The 19,883-nt window shown below is 41.9% G+C and overlaps 1 protein-coding gene across 2 annotated transcripts; it reads left to right on the forward strand.

The window, feature by feature from the left end:
- Positions 1-275: 275 nt before the first annotated feature.
- Positions 276-19,538, forward strand: eya4 (EYA transcriptional coactivator and phosphatase 4). Of its 2 annotated transcripts, XM_070925345.1 has the most exons (18): positions 276-313; positions 2,600-2,721; positions 5,392-5,475; positions 6,100-6,177; positions 6,827-6,893; positions 7,021-7,163; positions 7,780-7,923; positions 8,142-8,224; positions 9,296-9,470; positions 10,623-10,759; positions 10,976-11,059; positions 14,067-14,156; positions 14,731-14,789; positions 15,135-15,295; positions 15,876-15,990; positions 16,186-16,307; positions 18,222-18,322; positions 19,406-19,538. In XM_070925345.1, the coding sequence occupies exons 2-18, from the start codon at positions 2,604-2,606 to the stop codon at positions 19,484-19,486; spliced, it is 1,842 nt and encodes a 613-aa protein (XP_070781446.1). In that variant the 5' UTR covers positions 276-313; positions 2,600-2,603; the 3' UTR covers positions 19,487-19,538. The 2 variants fall into 2 exon arrangements, with proteins under 2 accessions (XP_070781446.1, XP_070781447.1); XM_070925346.1 differs by lacking the exons at positions 276-313; positions 2,600-2,721; positions 5,392-5,475; positions 18,222-18,322 and adding exons at positions 1,910-1,934; positions 18,406-18,506 and having other exon boundaries at positions 7,018-7,163; positions 19,406-19,486.
- The last annotated feature ends 345 nt before the right edge of the window (positions 19,539-19,883 follow it).

Consider the following 19,883-nt stretch of genomic DNA (forward strand, 5'->3'; position numbering starts at 1 on the left):
TTGACTGTTTACTTTGAGGTAATTTAACATCAGATTTGAGTTTTATCCCTTGGCAGAATTTTCACTTCCTTTCTTGGAAGGACAGGATTTTATTTTGTTGTTATTCACAACAGTTCATGATACTAATATAATTTGTCTGATTCATAAACACTGGTTAATGAGGCTGGTTTATGGCACACTAAACACTGGTTCTTATGAACTGTATGTGTGTAATATAATGTGTGTGTTTAGTTAACACTTCCTCTGCTCTGGTTTCTCTGCAGGTGAAGAAATCACACAGTGAATCTCATGTTCCAGACCCTTCGGACGCCAGGTACGTGTCTGTTTGTATGATATGACAAACAACATTAGCTTTTTCAGTTGGTGTACAGTTATCCCCTATAAATGTGTGTGTGTCCTAGTTCTCTGGTCATGGTGCAGAGAGGTGAGGTTTCACTGCAGTTGCGAGTTGTGATGAGGTCATCAACACTTTCCCAAGACCTCAGTGTCACACACACGCACACAAACACATATACTGATCCGAATGGAGGAATAAGCAAAGTCAGCATTCTGTGCACACAATTCATTTAGAGCTGAAACTGGTTGTCAGTTAGTCGATTGAAAATAATCTGCAGCTATTTTGACCATCGATAAATTGTTTCAGTCATTTTACTAGCAAAGAAAGTCTAAAAATGCCAAAATATTCTCTGGTTCCATCTTCTCAAATGAGAGGATTTGTTGCTTTTCTTTGTCATAGACCATTGTGAAGTGAATATCTTTGGGTTTTGGACTTTTGGTCGGAGAAAACAAGACTTAAGAGACGTCACCTTGGGCACTGGGAAGTTGTGATGGGTGTTTTTTTTTTGACATTTCATACACTAAAAGGTTCATCAATTACTTGAAAAAATAAAGCAGATAAATCAATAATGAAAATAATCGTTACTTGCTGGCCTTAAAGCTATTTATTTTACACAATACACCGTACACTTTACATCGCACTGAGATGCAGCGTATTGTTTTAATGACCAGACATAATGTGAAAACCAGAAAAGAGTTTATGAAACACCAACTCCTGCCATCGCCTCCCGAGAGGAGCGAAACAGAGAGGAAAGAAGAAGAAAAAAAACAGGACAAGGAGGGGAGACAGAATCATTTCCTGCTGTTGAGAGACAAAAGAAAAAGGATGGATGAAGAGTGTCGAAGCACACATAAGAGGGAGAGAAAAAGAGAGTGAAAAGTGATATAGCACTCGTGACCTGTGAGAGTTGTTAGCTGTTGTTGCCATGTATAGATATTTTAGGGTTTTGTTTGAAGTTAGGGGCTTGGCTCAATATCTCGTCCACCATTATGTGTTGTTGATGTTAAAACAGTGATCAGTGTTTTCAGTTCAAAGTGTACAGAAGAGCAGAATGAATGTTTAGCTGTAAATAGAGAAAAGGAGTTGACGGAGAGAGTTGATTTGGAGTGTCTATCCGTCATACGTTCTCTCTTTGCGCCCTTAAGCTGCGCCTTTCTCGTCTGCTAAAAGCTATGTGTTTATACCTGTCACTCTGCCTGTGGGTTGCAGTCATGTGTGGCGATGCTATCTGCCCATAGCATTGACATGGCCCGCTTCCAGACCGCGCACGCAGATCTATCGTACACACTCCACTTTTAGTGCACATGCACGCACGGCGTGGTAGAACGGCAGCCCGCATTTGTTTAACTCTCCCTCCATCTCCTGTCATTTCTCGCTTTGATGTCTTATACAAAAGCACAAGTGTGACCAACCTGCGGGCAGCGTGAGTCAGGGCACACACACGTTCATATGAGGTACTGTCCACACACACACACACACACTGACTCAACATTAAACTATGTCTTCCACCAAAGGACATGTCATAATGTGGGCTTGTGGTAACAGTGATGAAGAGTCATAAGCGAGTGTTTTATGTTGCTTTTCTTACAGTGTGCATGCATGAAAATATATGAAAAACACTTACACCTCTCACTGGGGGTTGGGGACCCCAGGCGGAGTAGTCGTTGCCACCGTAACAACTAACAGGGATCCATCTAGATAATAAACACTGATACTGTATGTGAAAGGCAGATATCTGCTCCACCATAAATGTGCATATTCATTCTGTTCATGTTTCTATTTACTTCCACTTCCAGCCCTCTACACACACACACACACACACACATACTCTCACTTTACCATTACCACCTTGTGTGCTGGTTCGTCCCAGTCATGCATGTGGAACACATTGTAAAACTAAAGCATGCTGGCAGGCTGTGGGTTTGTATTGGAGCCCAGAAGTGCACACACACACACACACACACACACACACACACTCTATAAAAGAGCCAGCAGGCCCGCAGACAATGTCTAACGCCTCTGAACACATGCTCATGTAAGCTAACTGGTACGAAGAAGCATGAAGTTTATGACTGTGTGTGTGTGTGTGTGGATATGCAGTATGTCATTGAATGTGTTCAGTGGGATCTTAATGTAATATATAGAGGCGGGAGATTCCCAGCTGTGAGAGCATATTGCTGTTGATCTGTTATTCATTCAAAAATCGCAGTTCATCTCATGTTCTCCCTCCTCCTCCTCCCTCCTCCCTCCTCCCTCCTGTAGGTCTATGGAAATGCAGGACCTAGCCAGTCCTCATAACCGTGTGGGAGGTGGAGATTCGACGGGCTCCAAGCTGGACAAGAACAACCTTGGCAGCCCCTCCATCACCACCAATGGAACAGGAGGTGAGAAGGCAGAGCGTGTTTGGTGCTGCAGTAATGAATGGGCAGTTGTGTCTAAGTTAGTTTTAGTGTACAAAATATAGCTTTTACCTTCATTTTTTTTAGCATTGTCTCTTAGCTTTCTTTTTTAAAGTTGTATTCAGTCATCAATGAGAATCCTAAACAATAGGAAGACAAAAATGTGCTGTTCAACTACTTGATACAACATTTTGGGAAATACACTTGCCAAGAGTTAGATGAGAAGATCGATACCATTTTTATGTCTGTATGATAAATATGAAGCTCTGGTCAGTAGCCGATTAGGTTAGCTTAGCACAAAGATGGGAAACAGCTAGCTTGGCTCTGCCCAAAGGTACACTTTGTTTTTTGTATGGATTAAAGAAACTCATCATGTTAATTAGTGAGCTTTAAAAGGTGCTGGTAGGTGGACTTTGTTACCTATGGAAAGACCCAGGCTTGCTGATTCTCCCTGTTTCCAGTCTTTATGCTAAGCTAAGCTAACTTGCTGCTGGCTGTAGCTTCATATTTACCCTACACACATGAGAGTGGTATCAATCTTCTCATCTAACCCTCAGCAAGAAAGCAAATAAGTGTATTTCCTAAAATGCTGAATCAGACCTTTAAGTGGTACTTAGATCAATCTGAGATGAAGACCAGTAAAAGAGTGAACGATCTCTTTGAAGTCGGGACGTCAGGGTCACTGTGAAAACCCACTGCCTCCGTGCGTATTGTAAATCGCTTTGTGCGGAAACAGCTGATGAGTGTAATGTAATGTAATGAAATGAAATCTGTTGCAAAGCCATCAGTCAGAAAGACTTTCAACATGCAGAGATAAGTACTTTTTGAGGAATTTATACGGAAGGAGACGCACACATGCAAACGCACAAATACACACACACCTCACGCTGGCATGAGGACTTGAGTAAACCACTGGAGAATGTGTGTAAACACACGGTGAAGCACTTCTGCTCTCCTCCGCTAACCGCTTGGCAAAGTATGTGTGTGTGTGTTTGAGTGTGTATATGTGATTGCAAGACCAAAATCCCACTGGAAACTATTTCCTCTACAAGAGCATTAAAGCATCACCACTCTCTTAGATGTCAACACCAGTGAGTCCTCTCCTCTCTTTCTTTTTCTTTTCCTCTGTCCGTCTGTGTTTCTCTTTCCTTCTTCTCATCCTTTTCTTCTTTCACCCTTGATCTCCCCCTCTCTCGTCGTCTGTCCTCCGCAATAATTTTTGACAGAGCGGTTTGATGTAATGGCACTGGATGTAAGTGCTTTTGTTGAGGGTGATCCTTTGATCTGTTGCTGATTTAACAGGCAATGGAAACCACTTTTAATAGTAATGCAATGGAAAAAGTGAGATACTGCATTTTAGTCAACTTGATGTGTCAACACACACACACAGTCACAGAAATAGCCACGCTCAGAGTGGACTTAACGGCAAATTCAGACCATATTAGAGCACATTAAATCATTTTTGATGAGCTCACAGTTAATGGTTTAAGCAGACAGAGCCGGGACTACACGCTCACAGCCAAAACAAACTACATACCCAACATTCCCCTCACCTGACATCAGCCAGAGCTCGGGCCCGCGGGCCATCTCCATAGCAACTCATTTGTCTTCATCAGGGCTTGTCCGATGGGTTGTATTGCTCCCCGAGGGGATTAATGAAGTTGTCCTGAATTAAATGGAGTTCTCAGATGGTCACTGATGATGAGTTTTAATCATGTTCAGAGAGAAACAAGAGTAGTAACTGAAAAGCATCATGTAGGATGTTAAGGTGGTTAACAGGCGTGCTTCTCTTTTAAAAAGTGTTTGGGAAATAAGCTTTTTTGCTGTGTTGAGAGTTAGATGAGAGGATTGGTACCACGCTCATGTCTCTGTTAAAGCACAACAAGTACTTGTCGATGTGAAAGGTGTCGCTCGTAGTGACTAACCCACAGATATTGTGGAGATATTGGAGCATTTGAGCGTTTTTCTGTTCATAGTTTTGCTTCACTCTCATCAGCATAGTTTCCAGCAGTAGCAGGCAGCTGTTTTTCAGTGAAAAAGCTCCAAATTTCCCACTGTAAGCTACCTGCCCAGCACCAAGAGCATTTAACAGCAAAAGAGACAGATATTTCCCTCAGGAGTCGGTGGAGAGCAAAACAGAGGTAAAAGGAGAGTGAATGTTGGACGAACATTCATCAGTTGGCCAGAAATATGACATCAAATGAATGCTAATGTTGCTCGTATATGTTGGATGTGTAATTAGGAATCTGTTTGCTAACAAAACCATTTCAGCGTCATAAGGTAACAATATTTTGTGTTTACAGCTTTTTTCTGCTGCCCCCAATTGGCCAAAAACTAATTCATTGCTTAAAGTTAGAGCCAAGAGACGATTTGCTTTAGCTTAGCATAAAGACTGGAAACAGAGGGAACAGCTAGCCTGAATCCGCCAACCAGCACACTAATTAACACGCTTTATCCCGTTGGGTTAATCTGAACAAAAACCAAAGTGAAAAAACAACAGACCGACCTTCTCATATAACTCTTGGCAAGAAAGTGAATAAGTGCATTTCCCAAAATGTTGAACTATTTCTTTAAGAATACCTTTTTAAAATACAAATGGCGTCTGGTTCTCAGTGCGTCGTATCCTCACCACCTTCCCACCTTGCACCCCTTTAGGTGAAAACATGACAGTTCTAAACACGGCTGATTGGCTGTTGGGCTGCAGCAGCCCGCCCCCTGCCCCGGGCTCCAAGGACTATGGTACAGAGGTGCATGTGTGTGAATCCAAGGCCAGAAGTCATACAGTATTACCTTAAATGCAAAAGGAATGGGTTTCTATAGTTTAGGCTGGTCCTAGATCTGATGTTTTTGTTTTTTTTGAGCCAGAATTGCAATGATTTTCATTTGCTGTGCAGTGTTCCCTGCTCTTTGGATCCTATTATGAATTTATCACAGCGTGTGTGGATATATATGCAGGGTTCCCACCACTCAACAAATTCATGAAAAACTGATTTGATTTGATCGGGAAGTAAGAAAATATCTGGATTTTGTCAAAGGGCCACTTTATATTTTCAAAACTTAATCATTACCAAAAAAACAACAACGAGACATTAAAAAACCAATGAGGAATGAAACCTTTTGGTCATGGTGGTGTTTTGACTTGGTTATAGAAAGTCATATAAAAGCTGTCGAATTGTATATATCGATTATAGTGGGAACCCTGCACACAGCATTCGCTCCCATACTGGAAATGCATGGTAGTTTCCTGCTCTTTACTCAGTAAGGTTTTCTTTGTGTGTGTGTGTGTGTGTGTGTATGTGTCAGAGAGAGATAGTACTTCCTTACTGGCCTCCCCTAACACCGATCTTTTCCGTCTTCCTTAAGTGAAAACAGAGCCTATGAACAACAGCGATACAGTCACTACGACAGGCGACACAGTATTGGACACATACGCAGGCTCAGGTAACACACACACATCTGCCCACAGAAATGCACTCATGTATAATGCCCTCTGTACTAGTCAGTCAGCATTGTGTCACTCTGTTTTCTCAGACGCACACAAACACCTTCATCCATTTCAGCTCAGTTGTAGGCCCGCTGAAAGCTTTAATCCCATGAAGTATTGCCTGTCCTTGGATTGCGTCATCAAAGGCTGGCAGGGGGATGAGAGAGAGGGAGAGACATTTTTACACTTGGCTTTTTTTTTTTTTTGACTCGCACACGACCCCGTGCTCCTTCACGCTGCAAAACACACACACACACACTGAGGCACAAAACCATTAAGCAACACACACAGTGAGGGTTTAGAAGCAGCGGGGTGTTTGTCAGTATTTGAGCTCTGACATCTCAATGACCACAAACAGACATTGTGTTTTACTATGAGGCCCGCTGTAAGGGTTTCATGCACTACGGTGCTCTCTGAAGGGGGAGACTTTGGCTTCTCTCCATTCAAAATGCTTCAAATTATGTTTACTGGAACAGCGTTTCTACTCAAACAAGCCAGAGGCCTTGAATTGTGCTGTTTGCGAGTGGTTTTGTTAAAAGATTTGAGTCGACACCAATTCATAACCCACTGTTGCCTTGTTGTTTTGGATTATTGTGCTGTTTTTAGTAATCACCAGCAGTGGGTACAGCCCTCGTTCAGCCCACCAGTACTCCCCTCCCCTCTACCCATCGAAGTAAGTCTGACTTTCACCTTCTCCTATACTTCTACAACACTAATTGTACAAAATATTATCAATCTACCTGCCACAATTCAGTCTGTCAGTCATTATAATCCTTATTGTCGTTCCTGTCCTATCCCAGGCCCTACCCTCACATCCTCTCCACGCCGGCAGCCCCTCCCATGCCGACGTACGCCGGTCAACCCCAGTTCAGCAGCATGCAGCAGTCGACCGTCTACACTGCTTACTCCCAGACGGGACAGGCATACGGACTGTCCACCTATGGTATCAATAAACACACACTTACAAAGACAGTCTAACTGTCACGTTTAAGTAGGGGCTTATTTTGTAGTCAACACTGAAAAAAGGTCTCCAACTGAAGAAGAAGAACTGTTACTTTACAAAGATTTACTGAAGTGGGTCTTGTGTCAAATGTACTCAGAGTGAACCTTGGTGGGATAGTTTTAGAGAAGAGGGCATTGTTGGATGTTTTCTGTGTGATTATAAATCGAAAAAAACACAGAATTCAAACTAAGTTATTATAGGAATATAGAATTGCACAAACAAATTAAGATTAGATTACTTTTCTCTTGTTTATTTTGATTGGCTATAAAATTAGCAAGCAAACAAAACTTAAAGGCCTAAAAGATGTCATTTATGATCAGGGTTAGAGTAAAACCTAAGTACTAAGAATTAAGAAATATTTCCGCCCTTTCAATTATGACTTTTGAAGCCAAGAGTGACATAAATGGAGCTCAATGCAAGTAAAGCCAGAACGACAGCACTATTTAAGGATTGATGAGGGCCTAAAATATGTCGTTTCAACAAAACTGATGCTGTAAAATACGCAAACATTGTATAATATTCTGTGTGTGTGTGTGTGTTTTTTTCCTTGTTAAAGACCTCGGTGTGATGCTGCCGGGCATTAAGACAGAGAGCGGTCTGACTCAGAGTCAGTCTCCTCTGCAGACCGGCCTCAGCTACAGCCCCGGCTTCACCACACCTCAGCCCGGACAGACTGCATACTCACCCTATCAGATGCCAGGTCAGTTTTGAAACATATACTTTCACCTAACACCTCAATATAAAAACATAATCATACTTTCAATCATTCTTTTCTTGTTAAAAAAATTAGGGGAAATATCCTCAGTATTTTAAATTGTTGCTGAAAATGGCGACAGAAAAATGATCTTTTGTAAAATGTTTGTGTCTCCATTTTTCTTCTCTGCTGTCTAATTCCTTTTATTTATTTTTTGTCCCAAGGTTCCAGTTTCACTCCTTCCTCAGGCCTCTACGCCACCAACAACTCAGTGTCCAACCCCGCCAACTACACTGCCACACAGCAGGTCCCTCATTGTCTATATACTGTGTGTGTGTGTGTGTGTGTGTGTGTGTGTGTGTGTGTGTGTGTGTGTGTGTGTGTGTGTGTGTATGTGTGTGTGTGCAGGCTTTGTGCTTTAGTTTAAACCTGGACCGCTGCTACAGTCCAGCTGAAAGTTAGCTTAAGTAACATTTTCCCAGGCCAATAACAAAGCCCATTTCCCAAGGGAGTTCTTGCCGGAGCAGATCAACCATGCTCCGTGTTTGCTCTGAGTGCTCAAGCTAATGTCATTTCCCTCATTATGCCGGCTCAAACTAAAGATGAGGATTTTGGATGGCACGGGCTGCGATAGTATTTGAGACCAGAAGTGGTTTTACAGTCACGCTCCCACACAACTTTCGTCATTCAGAGCCGCTTAAAGAAATAAAAATCTAATTTACACTGTGACCTTGCAACAGGGACAAACTTAGGAGAGACACAGACAATTCTTTGTGAAAGAGTGTTTTGGTCTGAATATTTCTCTATGTCCATATGATGAATTGTACTGTGGCAGTAAAATGCTTAAAGGGGGATTTTAATGTCCCACTATGATAGATGTGGCTGTTTACAGGAAGAAAGTCAAGGTTTGGCTTGTGTGGGTGGATTAAGGGGAATAATGTGTGTGTGTGTGTGTGTGTGTGTGTGTGTGTGTGTATGAGTTTAACAGAAAAAGAGAAAGCAAGCAAGAGCCTGAAAGCGAGAGAGAGACTAATAGAAAGCAAGTCCGTGTATGCATGCTTGCACACACCAACAGTGCATGTGTGCGTGTGTCATGTGGTGTGCTCCGGTTTATAAGGACTTGTAGAGATGGACGTAGTGACAGGTTTAGAGAGCTGACTCATAAAAGCGCCCATCTCCTCTGGGTCAGTAAAAAGCAGCAACACAAGGTTTTAATTGTTTTGGAGATATAAAACACAGAATCAAGGGAATAAAAGGTTAGAGAAATAAGAGGGGACACAAAGTCAGTCTGAACCTTTCCAGAGAGACGTCTCAATTTTCCTGTTTTTTTCTCCGTTCTTTGTCTTTGTGTGCTCATACTTCATGTTATTCTCTGCAGGATTATCCCTCATATACGACGTTTGGCCAAAACCAGTATGCCCAGTATTATTCCGCCTCCAATTACGGGACTTATATGACCTCCAACAGCGTGGATGGCACAGGCTCCACGGCAGCCTATCAGCTGCAAGATCCCGCCCCTGCCATGACCGGACAGGCTGCTGAACTTCACCCTGGTTTGTATTTAAAAAAGAAACACAACCCATCAAATCACCAACACTTCTAACTTCATAAATATGCAAACAAATGTCAGATTTCTTTTTTTTCACCGTTCCTTGATGCTGGCTCCATGATCTTGTTTCCAGTAGAAAAATACCACAGTTTTTAGTAACTGAGTTCAAAACTCCCTTTCAGCCAAGATGAAGCACAGGAAGTAACTTCGAACTGTAGCCATAGCTACCTGGCGTCGCACTCACTAATTGGAGAATCTGCATATGTTTACATTAGCCTCAGAGGCTTTGATGAGAGTGAAGTTATGCTGAATATGAATGAAGAGAAGGCACAATAAGAAAGAGCAGAAATACGGCTTGGTATTCAGTTTTCGGTTTCTTTTTTTTCACGTTTTTCTTTGGTTTATCTTGGCGGTAGTTCAGGAAGCCTGATTAAAGGAGCTTATCATTCTTCCTGTCACTGGCACTTTCCCTCTCACTGCTTTTCTCACTATTTCTCTTTTTTCTCTTCTCTGGGAGTTGCACTTGGTATCTGTTTTACTTTGTTTTGTGTTTTTTTGTCGCACACATGCTCTTTGTGTCTTTTTGTGTCTTTACCCCCCCCCCTCTCAGGCTCTCCCTGATTGAGACATAACAATATGAGAGCCGAAGCTTAGAGTCTGGTTCTAGTTACCACACAGCAGTGGGAGCATATGGCATTAGGAGGGTGTGTGTGCGCACAAGAATGTGTGTCTCCTGCCGAATTTTGTATGTACAGTATCTTTGCAAGAAGCATCAGATTACCTAACTTTTCTAATTTATTGCACAGTTCCATCCTTCCCCTCCTCTGTTAAATCTTTACATTGCATGTTATCATGAATCAGTCAGAAAACCAATGGTACTTTTGTTTAGGTTTCTTGGTAGTCGATCTGTTGTGCCAATTACCTTGAATTATTAAACTTGACAAGATGGCTTATTACTGCACATAGTCTGAGTTATTGCTTTTCCTGAAGTGGTTACAACTCCAGAACACCTGTGGGATCAGCTCAAACCACGTCATTACTGTTGCTTTAATGCAGCGAAATATATGTTTGTGATCGCTCGTGCAGTTTGAGACAGACATTTGATCATTTGTAAATTTTAAATGTTTAAAATGTCTGTGTTTGCACACACGCTCAGGGGACTTTGATACAGTGCAGAGCCCCTCCACGCCCATCAAAGAGCTGGATGACCGAGCCTGCCGGAGTGGGGGGTCCAAGTCCCGGGGCAGGGGCCGCAAGAACAACCCCTCCCCTCCCCCTGATAGTGACCTGGAGGTAAGGGACCAAAAAACACCCACTGACGGAGCACTAACAGTACTGACTGAATATTCCATTCAAATCTCAACGGATATGTGGTATTCCCTTTGAAGTCCAACAGAGGAAACGCTGATAGAGAGCCGGACCACCCGTGTAACTGTCCAGTACAGCATGAGTAGGATAAAAAGACGTTCCATTTCTAAAAGAAACTTTCTCACTTTTGTTGTTCTCCAGAGGGTGTTTGTGTGGGATCTGGACGAGACAATCATTGTCTTCCACTCTTTGCTCACGGGCTCCTATGCACAGAAATATGGCAAGGTAAGATCGTCACCATCCATCCATTTTTTGTTCTGTCTGCCAACGTGGAATCCCAGGTTACAGCTGGGACCACACAGGCCAAAGTTAACAAGATTAAATCACACTGCTTTTCAAAACTCACCACAATTTGCCAAATGGTGGATTTATAACTGAAGCATCAACCTCTCAATAAGCCTTACAAGTCCTCAGCAGCGAGTGCTCCGAGGACTTTTGTTTGCCCCATTCTTCGCCTCACAGGCTACACACAGAGCTGCAGGCACTATTCAGGACGGAAAAAAGTGTTTCCATCTCTTCTTTATGTTTTTTGGGGTAGAAAAAAATTCTTTCATTTATATTGATTAATTATTATATTTCGTAAAAGTTAATAATTTCCTGAAAAGATGCTATAATTGAACACCGGTCAAAGATAAAGCATTAAAGGAAAAAGTTATATTTAGTAAAGATGCAAATACAAGATTATCTACCAATGAAACTAAATGTGATTTTAACCCTAGGGATAGTTGTTTTTTTTCGCCACCATTATTATGAAAGCACAATAATCCACCACATCACCTCCCCCCTCTGAAACCAAAGGTGTAAACCAAGTCTTCTCAAAGTAGTTGAGAGGACTTTATCTCTTTCATCCAGTCGTTTATAAAATGCAACTCACACTGAGTACACCATTTTGAATAAGCTTCATTTCCCCCAGTATATTCCTAACATTGCATCAACTACTTCAGGAATGTTCTGGTCAATTTATGATGATGACCACATACAGTCTTTAAATGTACTACATATTAAGAATACATTTAAAAGCCATTAATAATTGCTCATGCTTAAATTAGTTTAATCATAATTCAACATGCTTATTTCTTACTTGGACTGATGTTTATTCCAACCTTCATTGTGAACTTATTTGGTGGTCTCGCCTTCTCACATAACAGCTACACTGTTTATAGTTCCCTTTATTTTTAATAGTGCTTGGCTCTGATCTGGGATCATCCTATGTGGCCAAGGTTACAGATTTTTATTGGGTGATGTCGTTTCCTGTGGGCACCGGAGTAGCCACCAGCCTGCCTGTACGGGCTTCGCATCCCACTCTGCAGCCTGCAGAGTCCGTTCTGATATTCTTATTTGGCAGTCGAACAAAAGCTGGCACAGCACTCACACACACACGCACACACACACACACACACACACACATCATTTGGAGCCAGCCATAGAAGCCCATGCGTTTTACAGATAGGGTTTATGGGCACTGATGTACTTCCTAGTTGCTCTGTAGTTGTGGAATTTAATGTTTGGCAATTGGGATTTAATGGGTATAAGAAAGGCCCTGGTGAGTTGTAAATTGCTGTGTGTGTGTGTGTGTGTGTGTGTGTGTGTGTGTGTATGAGTAAGCGGGAGAGAACACATGTGGCCTTGTGGTTAATTCAGCTTGGTTTGCATTGTTTTTATAGTAGAGAAATACTGAATACCAAAGGATAATATAACAATTTAAGTTTTGCCTTATGTAGAGAAAGTTCTGCATTTCTCCTGACTTGAAAATTAGGTGTCATGTAGCCTCTGATAATTTGTCATGTTTTGTGATAAAGCACAAACCAAGTTGTCGTCTTCACTCGCATAGGCCCATGTAAACTGACGTAGCATTCGCATGAAAAAAAGATACCCGTCAGAATATTTTCCTTAAAGTAATTGTTAGAACATTTTTTTCACTTCATTTGCTGCTGCTGCCCTCGAGAAATATAGTGGCAGCTGTGTCTGTTCACACCTCGCCCAAAATAGTGTTTACACTGTTGACATAGCAACCGCAAGACCTGAGTACCCTTCTCATACGGGCGCCGAGGGTACAACTGCTCTAAATGATGTTCCCCTTTTTCAATGAATATACATATACACGTCTTTTTTTACACAGATGCACACCCGTCACACTCCTCATTTCTCAACACAGGAGTTATTATAACCCGGGATAATGTTCCCATCATCATGAAGGGTTGAGTTTCCAGTGACAGCGGAGGTGGAGAGTGGAATTGTTTCAGGCTACCCTTGCCAGGCCAGAGTGATATTTGCAATTCTCTGTGATTGATTGAACTTCGTCTGGCAAAATAAAAAGCCACCTCAGCCTTTCTGGAGCCCAAAGCACGGCCCAAAAAATCAACTCCTCAAAGGGAATTTACACATTTGAGCAGTGAGTGTTTCGACAAACACTGATGTCCTCAACTCTCCTTTGGCTGGCAGCCAACGTAATCATTACCTGAGAGACAAACTCAAGTGCCTGTTGTCTCTGTGATTGACGGGAGCAGGAAAAGAAATACAGTGCTGCTATCACTATTAGCAGCTGTTAAGTTTTGGAGAGCTCTGCACACTTCACATCTTTCAATTTTATGGAGCATTCACTCTCTCTTTTTTGCACTTTCTCACTCTCTGGAATGCCACCTCTCGCTCTCGTTCTGTGTCTGTGTGCCTCGCTCGCTCACTTTCACTCCCCTTCCTGTTCGTTTCTTTCTATTCTGGTCGTCTGACGGCGTCAGCAAATCGCGCAGCAAGCAGTCGTCCCTTGCTGACCTATCACTGATGATGGTTTTTGCAGCTGAGCCCCTGGCTGGCAGGGCAGGCTGCGTTCTCCCAAACACTCACACACACAAACCATTCACATACCACACACACACACTCAGCACAGCGTCTCCCTTTGAGGGTACCTACTCTCTGCAACACACACATGAAGACACACACTCTTCCTCTCACCCCCCACAAACACATACCCCCCCACCAGGCATGAGGAATGTTGATGGGACAGAACAAGTGCAACCTGTCTGTCAGCATCTGCTGTGATGAGTGGGGCGTACCAACTCTACAAGTGGGGGTTGCAGGGCAGACGTTAATTCCTCCTGTCCCAAAAACTGAAATGGTTTTTGGGGACAGGAGGAAGTAATGTTTCCAGGAGAGAGTAAAGGCAATCATTTGTCATAATGGTGATGTCATGATGACGATAATAATGATGTTATCTTTTACTGTCCTCTGCCATTAGGACCCTCCTATGGCGGTAACGCTGGGTCTGAGGATGGAAGAGATGATCTTCAACTTGGCTGACACACACTTATTCTTTAATGACCTGGAGGTGAGACACAGTTGTATCAGACTGACACACACAAAAACACACATTTGAAATGTTCAAGGGCACGTTGAAAGGAGTTATTCAAATTTTCCGCAAAGCACAACATTAAGCACGTAAACATTTCTTGAAGCCGCAGGCTGTCATTCAATGAAATACTACTACTGCCCTCTAGTGGTGTAATATGATGTGACACACCACGAGCTGTAAATGCTGCACCAATTTTAACATGTGCTGTTTTGTTATAGTTGTTGATGGTAAATTGATTTAATACATTTATACATTTGCCAAGCAGAATATGTTGGGTTTGATTTTTAATGTTTAAACTTTATTTTGACAGTTTTTGTCACAATATACTTTCTAGTTATTTATGTTATTGTATAGTAACCTTTATTTATATATATTTGTATACTTGAGTTTTTTTCATCTTCATTTGTACATAATACATGTTCATAATGTATGTAGTATTCTAGCTTTTTGAAGTTACTTATCTACAGTATGCAGCTGTTCTTGCGCTTCTGAATTTCCCTGCATGGGATCATGAAATGTTATTTGTGTGTGTGTGTGTGTGTGTTTACAGGAGTGTGATCAGGTACATATTGATGATGTATCATCAGACGACAATGGCCAGGACTTAAGGTGAGAATTTTACATTTCACAATAATGTTTGTACAATGTAAACAGCTGATTATATCCATTTATTTATTTTCATAGGCTATGAATTCAGTAAATTATTCAGTTTTTGTTATTTTGTACTCAAAGTTGTATTTGCTCTTTGTTAATAATAGATTCATTTGATCAACAATTTCATTAAATTGTGTTTATTCTGTTTAATTGTCTGCATTTTAAAGATGGTAATAAATTGCATTCTTACGAATACATATTTTGTTTCTGTTATAGTACGAGATAATATAAATAACCATTTGATCTTTTTGTTCTACCAGAGCAGATTTTTCAAATAAAACATATCATTATTATTGACAGTACTTACAGTTTTGCAACTGATGGCTTCCATGCAGCTGCAACCAGCGCCAACCTGTGCCTGGCTACGGGTGTCCGCGGCGGGGTCGACTGGATGAGGAAACTGGCCTTCCGCTACCGACGAGTCAAAGAGTTGTATAGCTCGTACAAAAACAATGTGGGGGGTAAGCCAATCTGACGGGAGTTTGTTGGACACCAGGGACAGTTAAGAGGGGGGTTGGGGAGGGGGGTTGGGGGGGGGGGGGGGGGGGGGGGGGTTATTAAGTTCTCTACCAGAACTGCATGGGTCTGAAATGAGATTAAAGTTTGGTCTGAAAGGTTCATGCACCAAAAGAATTGGCTTGTTTCATGTTGTCCTTATATTCTAGAGAGGGGCTGCAGCTTCTGTTAATGATTTCCTTAAACCTCTCGATGTCACTACGGCAATTTTATAATAATAGTTATAATGAAATAATAGTGTTAAATGTATCTGATAGCTGACAAATGAGTTTTAGCAAACCTTTTCTAAAGACATGAATGAAACAATTATCAAAAGACAAAAAAAGAGAGAAAACCTAGAATTGGAAGTCACACTAAGACACATTAAATGAAGGTGTATCACAGGTTTTACAGTTTGTAATAGGAAACATTTCATTAAAGGCTCGCCTAAGACTACATATGGGTCTAATGGATGGACTTTGTTTTACCCGTGCACGTGTGATGCCTGATGCTGTGAGGGTTTACTAAAGTCCTGCTGTGCTTCAGGTCTGCTGGGTCCAGCTAAAAGAGACGCCTGGCTGCAGCTCAGAGCCGAGGTGGAGGCTCTGACCGACTCCTGGCTTACCCACGCACTCAAGTCCTTGTCCATCATCAGCTCCAGGTGCCACTTTAGGTTATTCTTTCTTTCACAGAGACTGTGATTAATAAAGTCGGGATTTAGAGCGTGGGAACTAATCCATATTCAGCATCAAAGGACATGAATTCATGATCCATTCGTCCCTCTATCGATCCTCTCATCTCTCCTTTCACCCGCCTCGACATAATAAGGTCTGCTCTCCGTCTTTGTGTCCCACAGGAGTAACTGTGTAAATGTGATGGTGACCACAACGCAGCTCATACCAGCGCTGGCTAAAGTTCTCTTATATAGTCTGGGATCTGTTTTCCCCATTGAGAACATTTACAGTGCAACAAAAATAGGTAAGAGGCAAACACTCATTTGTGCGCACAAATTCCATAAATTCTAATACGATGGAAATAATATATAAAATATTATATAAAATGTGGAATAGAAGTTATTAAATAGCAATTGATTATATAAATTTGACTTTGGTATTTTAATGGTTCAAAGGCCACATGTATTTTGTTGGTTATCTATTATTTTGATGTCTCTTCATCTACTCCATATGTTACTGATATCCTGTTGTGATATCAAACTTATTGCTTTAGTTGGGCTCAGGTCCACTGGACGGTTGGTGGGGAATGTTTGAGTTACAGTATGTTTTATTTTACACTGTGTGTGTGTGTGTGTGTGTGTATGTGTGTGTGTGTGTGTGTGTGTGTGTGTGTGTGTGTGTGTGTGTGTGTGTGTGTGTGTGTGTGTGAGAGAGAGAAAGAAAAAGTAAACACAAACCAAATTGACATTAAATCTTTATTAAAGGAAAACAATATCATGGTGGTTACGCTTTGGACAAACACACACACACGCACGCACCTTGACCTTTGAGCAAGAAGGCAGCAAGTACTAGTGACAGTGAGAGTATGAAGTGTTTTAAAGTAAACAAGTTAACATTAAATTGTGACATTTCAACCTATAAAGTGACATGACATTTGGGATGAAAAACACAAAATAATAGGTGCCTCTTTGAGCATGCTACAGTATCAGACCACATACATCCCCGATTGAAATGATTTTACTACACTGAGTGCATTCTATTACATTATTGAAGAAGAAGTGATCAACGATTTTTAGCACTTCACTTTTACTGATAGGGCTGCTGTACAACACTGAAGAAAAATAACAGCTGCGTTAAAAGACAGCATTTTTACATGTTAGCATTCTGACCGCCTTGTTGCAGACGTTCGGGTGGGAAAATCATTCCAATTGGTTCTGGAAGTGTGGTGACCTCATGGAATCCCATCATAGCTCCACCCAATTTCTACCTGAGCTGAAGTCTAATTAGCCAGAGTAACTGAAAGCACCTGTGTGGGTGTGCAGGGTCTTCAATATGCCTCGTTTGATCCCAGACTTCTCCAGCTCACACTGACCGAAACGACAACATCATATCCGTCCTCATCTCTCACGCTCCGGATCTTTCCTTGAACAACTCTGACACTCGTGGGATCTTCCCGGGCCGGACGCCCACATGCTGAACGGACTCCATTAGCCTGAACCTCAGCCGGTTACGCCAGTGTACCGCAGCTGTGGCCAACAATAAATTATATTCAACCGTATGTCAATCTGCACAAAGGAAACAAAACAACTCCGATTAGCGGGGTGGGGCAGAGAGCCAAAACATTTAGGAAAGAAAACTCAAAGCCAAGTGTGTGTGTTTGTGAGCTTATGTTACACCCAGTTCAACCTCACGGCGCCTTGATTCAAATTGATGTAGCAATGTGGTAACCATGACAACTGCCTGAGGTTTAAGACACAGGCAGACTGCATTAAGTGTTTCGGGTCAGATGCCACATCCTGTGGACTCCTGGATATGTTACTTTGCATATGGAGTTACTCTACATGCAATTTGCGCTGTGTGCACTGTGCAGGAAAAAAGGCTTAAGGTTAATATGGGGTGTGACACTGATCTTCGAGTTGCCCTGGCAACCAGATTGATTATATTTATCGGAATGGAAGTGACCTCTCAGGATGCAACATGTGGGTGTCAGGATCAATCAGAGTGAGCTGTGGGATAATGGAGAGTGAGTGTGTGTGTGTGTGTGTGTGTGTGTGTGTGTGTGTGTGTGTGTGTGTGTGTGTGTGTGTGTGTGTGTGTGTGTGTGTGTGTGTGTGTGTGTGTGTCACCCTTGATACACACAGCTCTGCCTCTTCATGTGTTTTATTTCCATCTAAATCAACAAAAGAAAAACCTGTGAAAGCCATTTGTTTGTCTCCAGGCAAAGAGAGCTGTTTTGAGCGTATAGTCTCCCGCTTTGGCACTAACATTACATATGTTGTGATTGGCGATGGGAAGGATGAAGAGCATGCAGCCAGCCAGGTAAACAAACGACTTCTGAACTTTGACCCCTCTGACCTTGTGACCCCCTCCTTCCTCCCCTTGTTTATTTGTTTTTTTCACAGGAAAAGAGAGTTGCTTTGAACGCATAATGCAAAGGTTTGGCAGGAAAGTAGTGTATGTTGTAATTGGGGACGGTGTGGAAGAGGAGCAGGCGGCCAAAAAGGTAATGGACCCGCAACCTCACCGCAACCCCGCCTACTCCTCACAGTGTGAACTCTGATTGGACGAAGCCTGCCTTTCTTTGCTGTAGAGGTTTTGTGTTGGTCGTTCACTTTTTTTCCGTTCTACTTGCTGTTGCCTTTTTTGTTTTCTTTTTCATGGAGTGACGGGAGATTTTTGATCGCAACTGTCAAAGTGAAAATGTGAGATTGAGGCTTGGCTCATGTACATTTTGCACCTACTTTTGAAAGTCAAATATACTTTATTTGTGAGAATGATGAAAATGAAATTAATTGATTTGGATGATATAGTTCTAAAATCAACTTTATTTGTGTCACATTTGATACTCAAAATAAATATTGCACAGTGATTAAGCTTTGAACAATCTCATTAGAGTTTGTTGTTGGAATAATGCTGGTTGTTATCCAGTAGTCTGTCGAGTCATATTTTCCATTGATACTGTAGTTTATGTGAGAGAAAAGTAGAGTTATATCACAACAAAAAGAAGAAAAGTAGTGATATACTCTAATGCGTAGCATATCTCCAGCTTTGGGTTTCATTCATGGTGGGTGCTGGGATTGTTAAAGGAATAGTTTGACATTAAGGGAAATATGCATATTGGCTTTCTTGCTGAGTTAGATGAGAAGATTGATACCATTCTCCCATGTTGAGTGATATCAATTGTCTCATCTAAATGAACCATCAGTACGGAAGCAGATGAGCATGTTTCCCACAATGCTGAACTCTTCCTTTAAGCCTTAGGATTGCATGGATTTTGTTTGCAGTGCTTTTGCAAAGCAAGCAGCTACAAGCTACTGTAGTGTAGCTTGCATGACTTAAGGTGGTGGTGTGAAGCTGCGGAAACAGTACTGCTGGTTCTAATGATGTATGTTCACTCCGCAGCACAACATGCCTTTCTGGAGGATATCCAGTCACTCTGACCTGCTGGCACTACACCAAGCACTGGAGTTTGAGTACCTGTAACTATTATAGCAATATGGACTCATGCAATGTTACCATGGACATGGTCAGCCCCCTTCTTTTGTATAACTATTTAAGAACAAACAATACACTGCAACTGTTTTTTGTGATTTTTCTTTTTGTCTTGTTTTTTGAACGTCTGGATTTACAAACTCTGAACGGTCTTAAGAAGCAAAAAAGAGGTAAAAGAACAGTGGGGTTAAGAGATCACTCAACCTCTTGTGGTCCTGAAGCTGGGAACGGACCGCTGTGAAAACCCAGTCTACTGTCCCTGTAGCTGTAGCAGACTGAAAGCTTGGAGAGGCTAAACACCTCCCTTGGCCGGGGAGGATGTTTCTTCATCAGGCCTGTTGTGGGTCACCCTGGACGAACTGTCTTCAAACAATTAGGGCTTCTCTGT

Source organism: Enoplosus armatus, chromosome 19 (genome assembly GCF_043641665.1).
Source record: "Enoplosus armatus isolate fEnoArm2 chromosome 19, fEnoArm2.hap1, whole genome shotgun sequence".
NCBI classification, from domain to species: Eukaryota; Metazoa; Chordata; class Actinopteri; order Centrarchiformes; family Enoplosidae; genus Enoplosus; species Enoplosus armatus.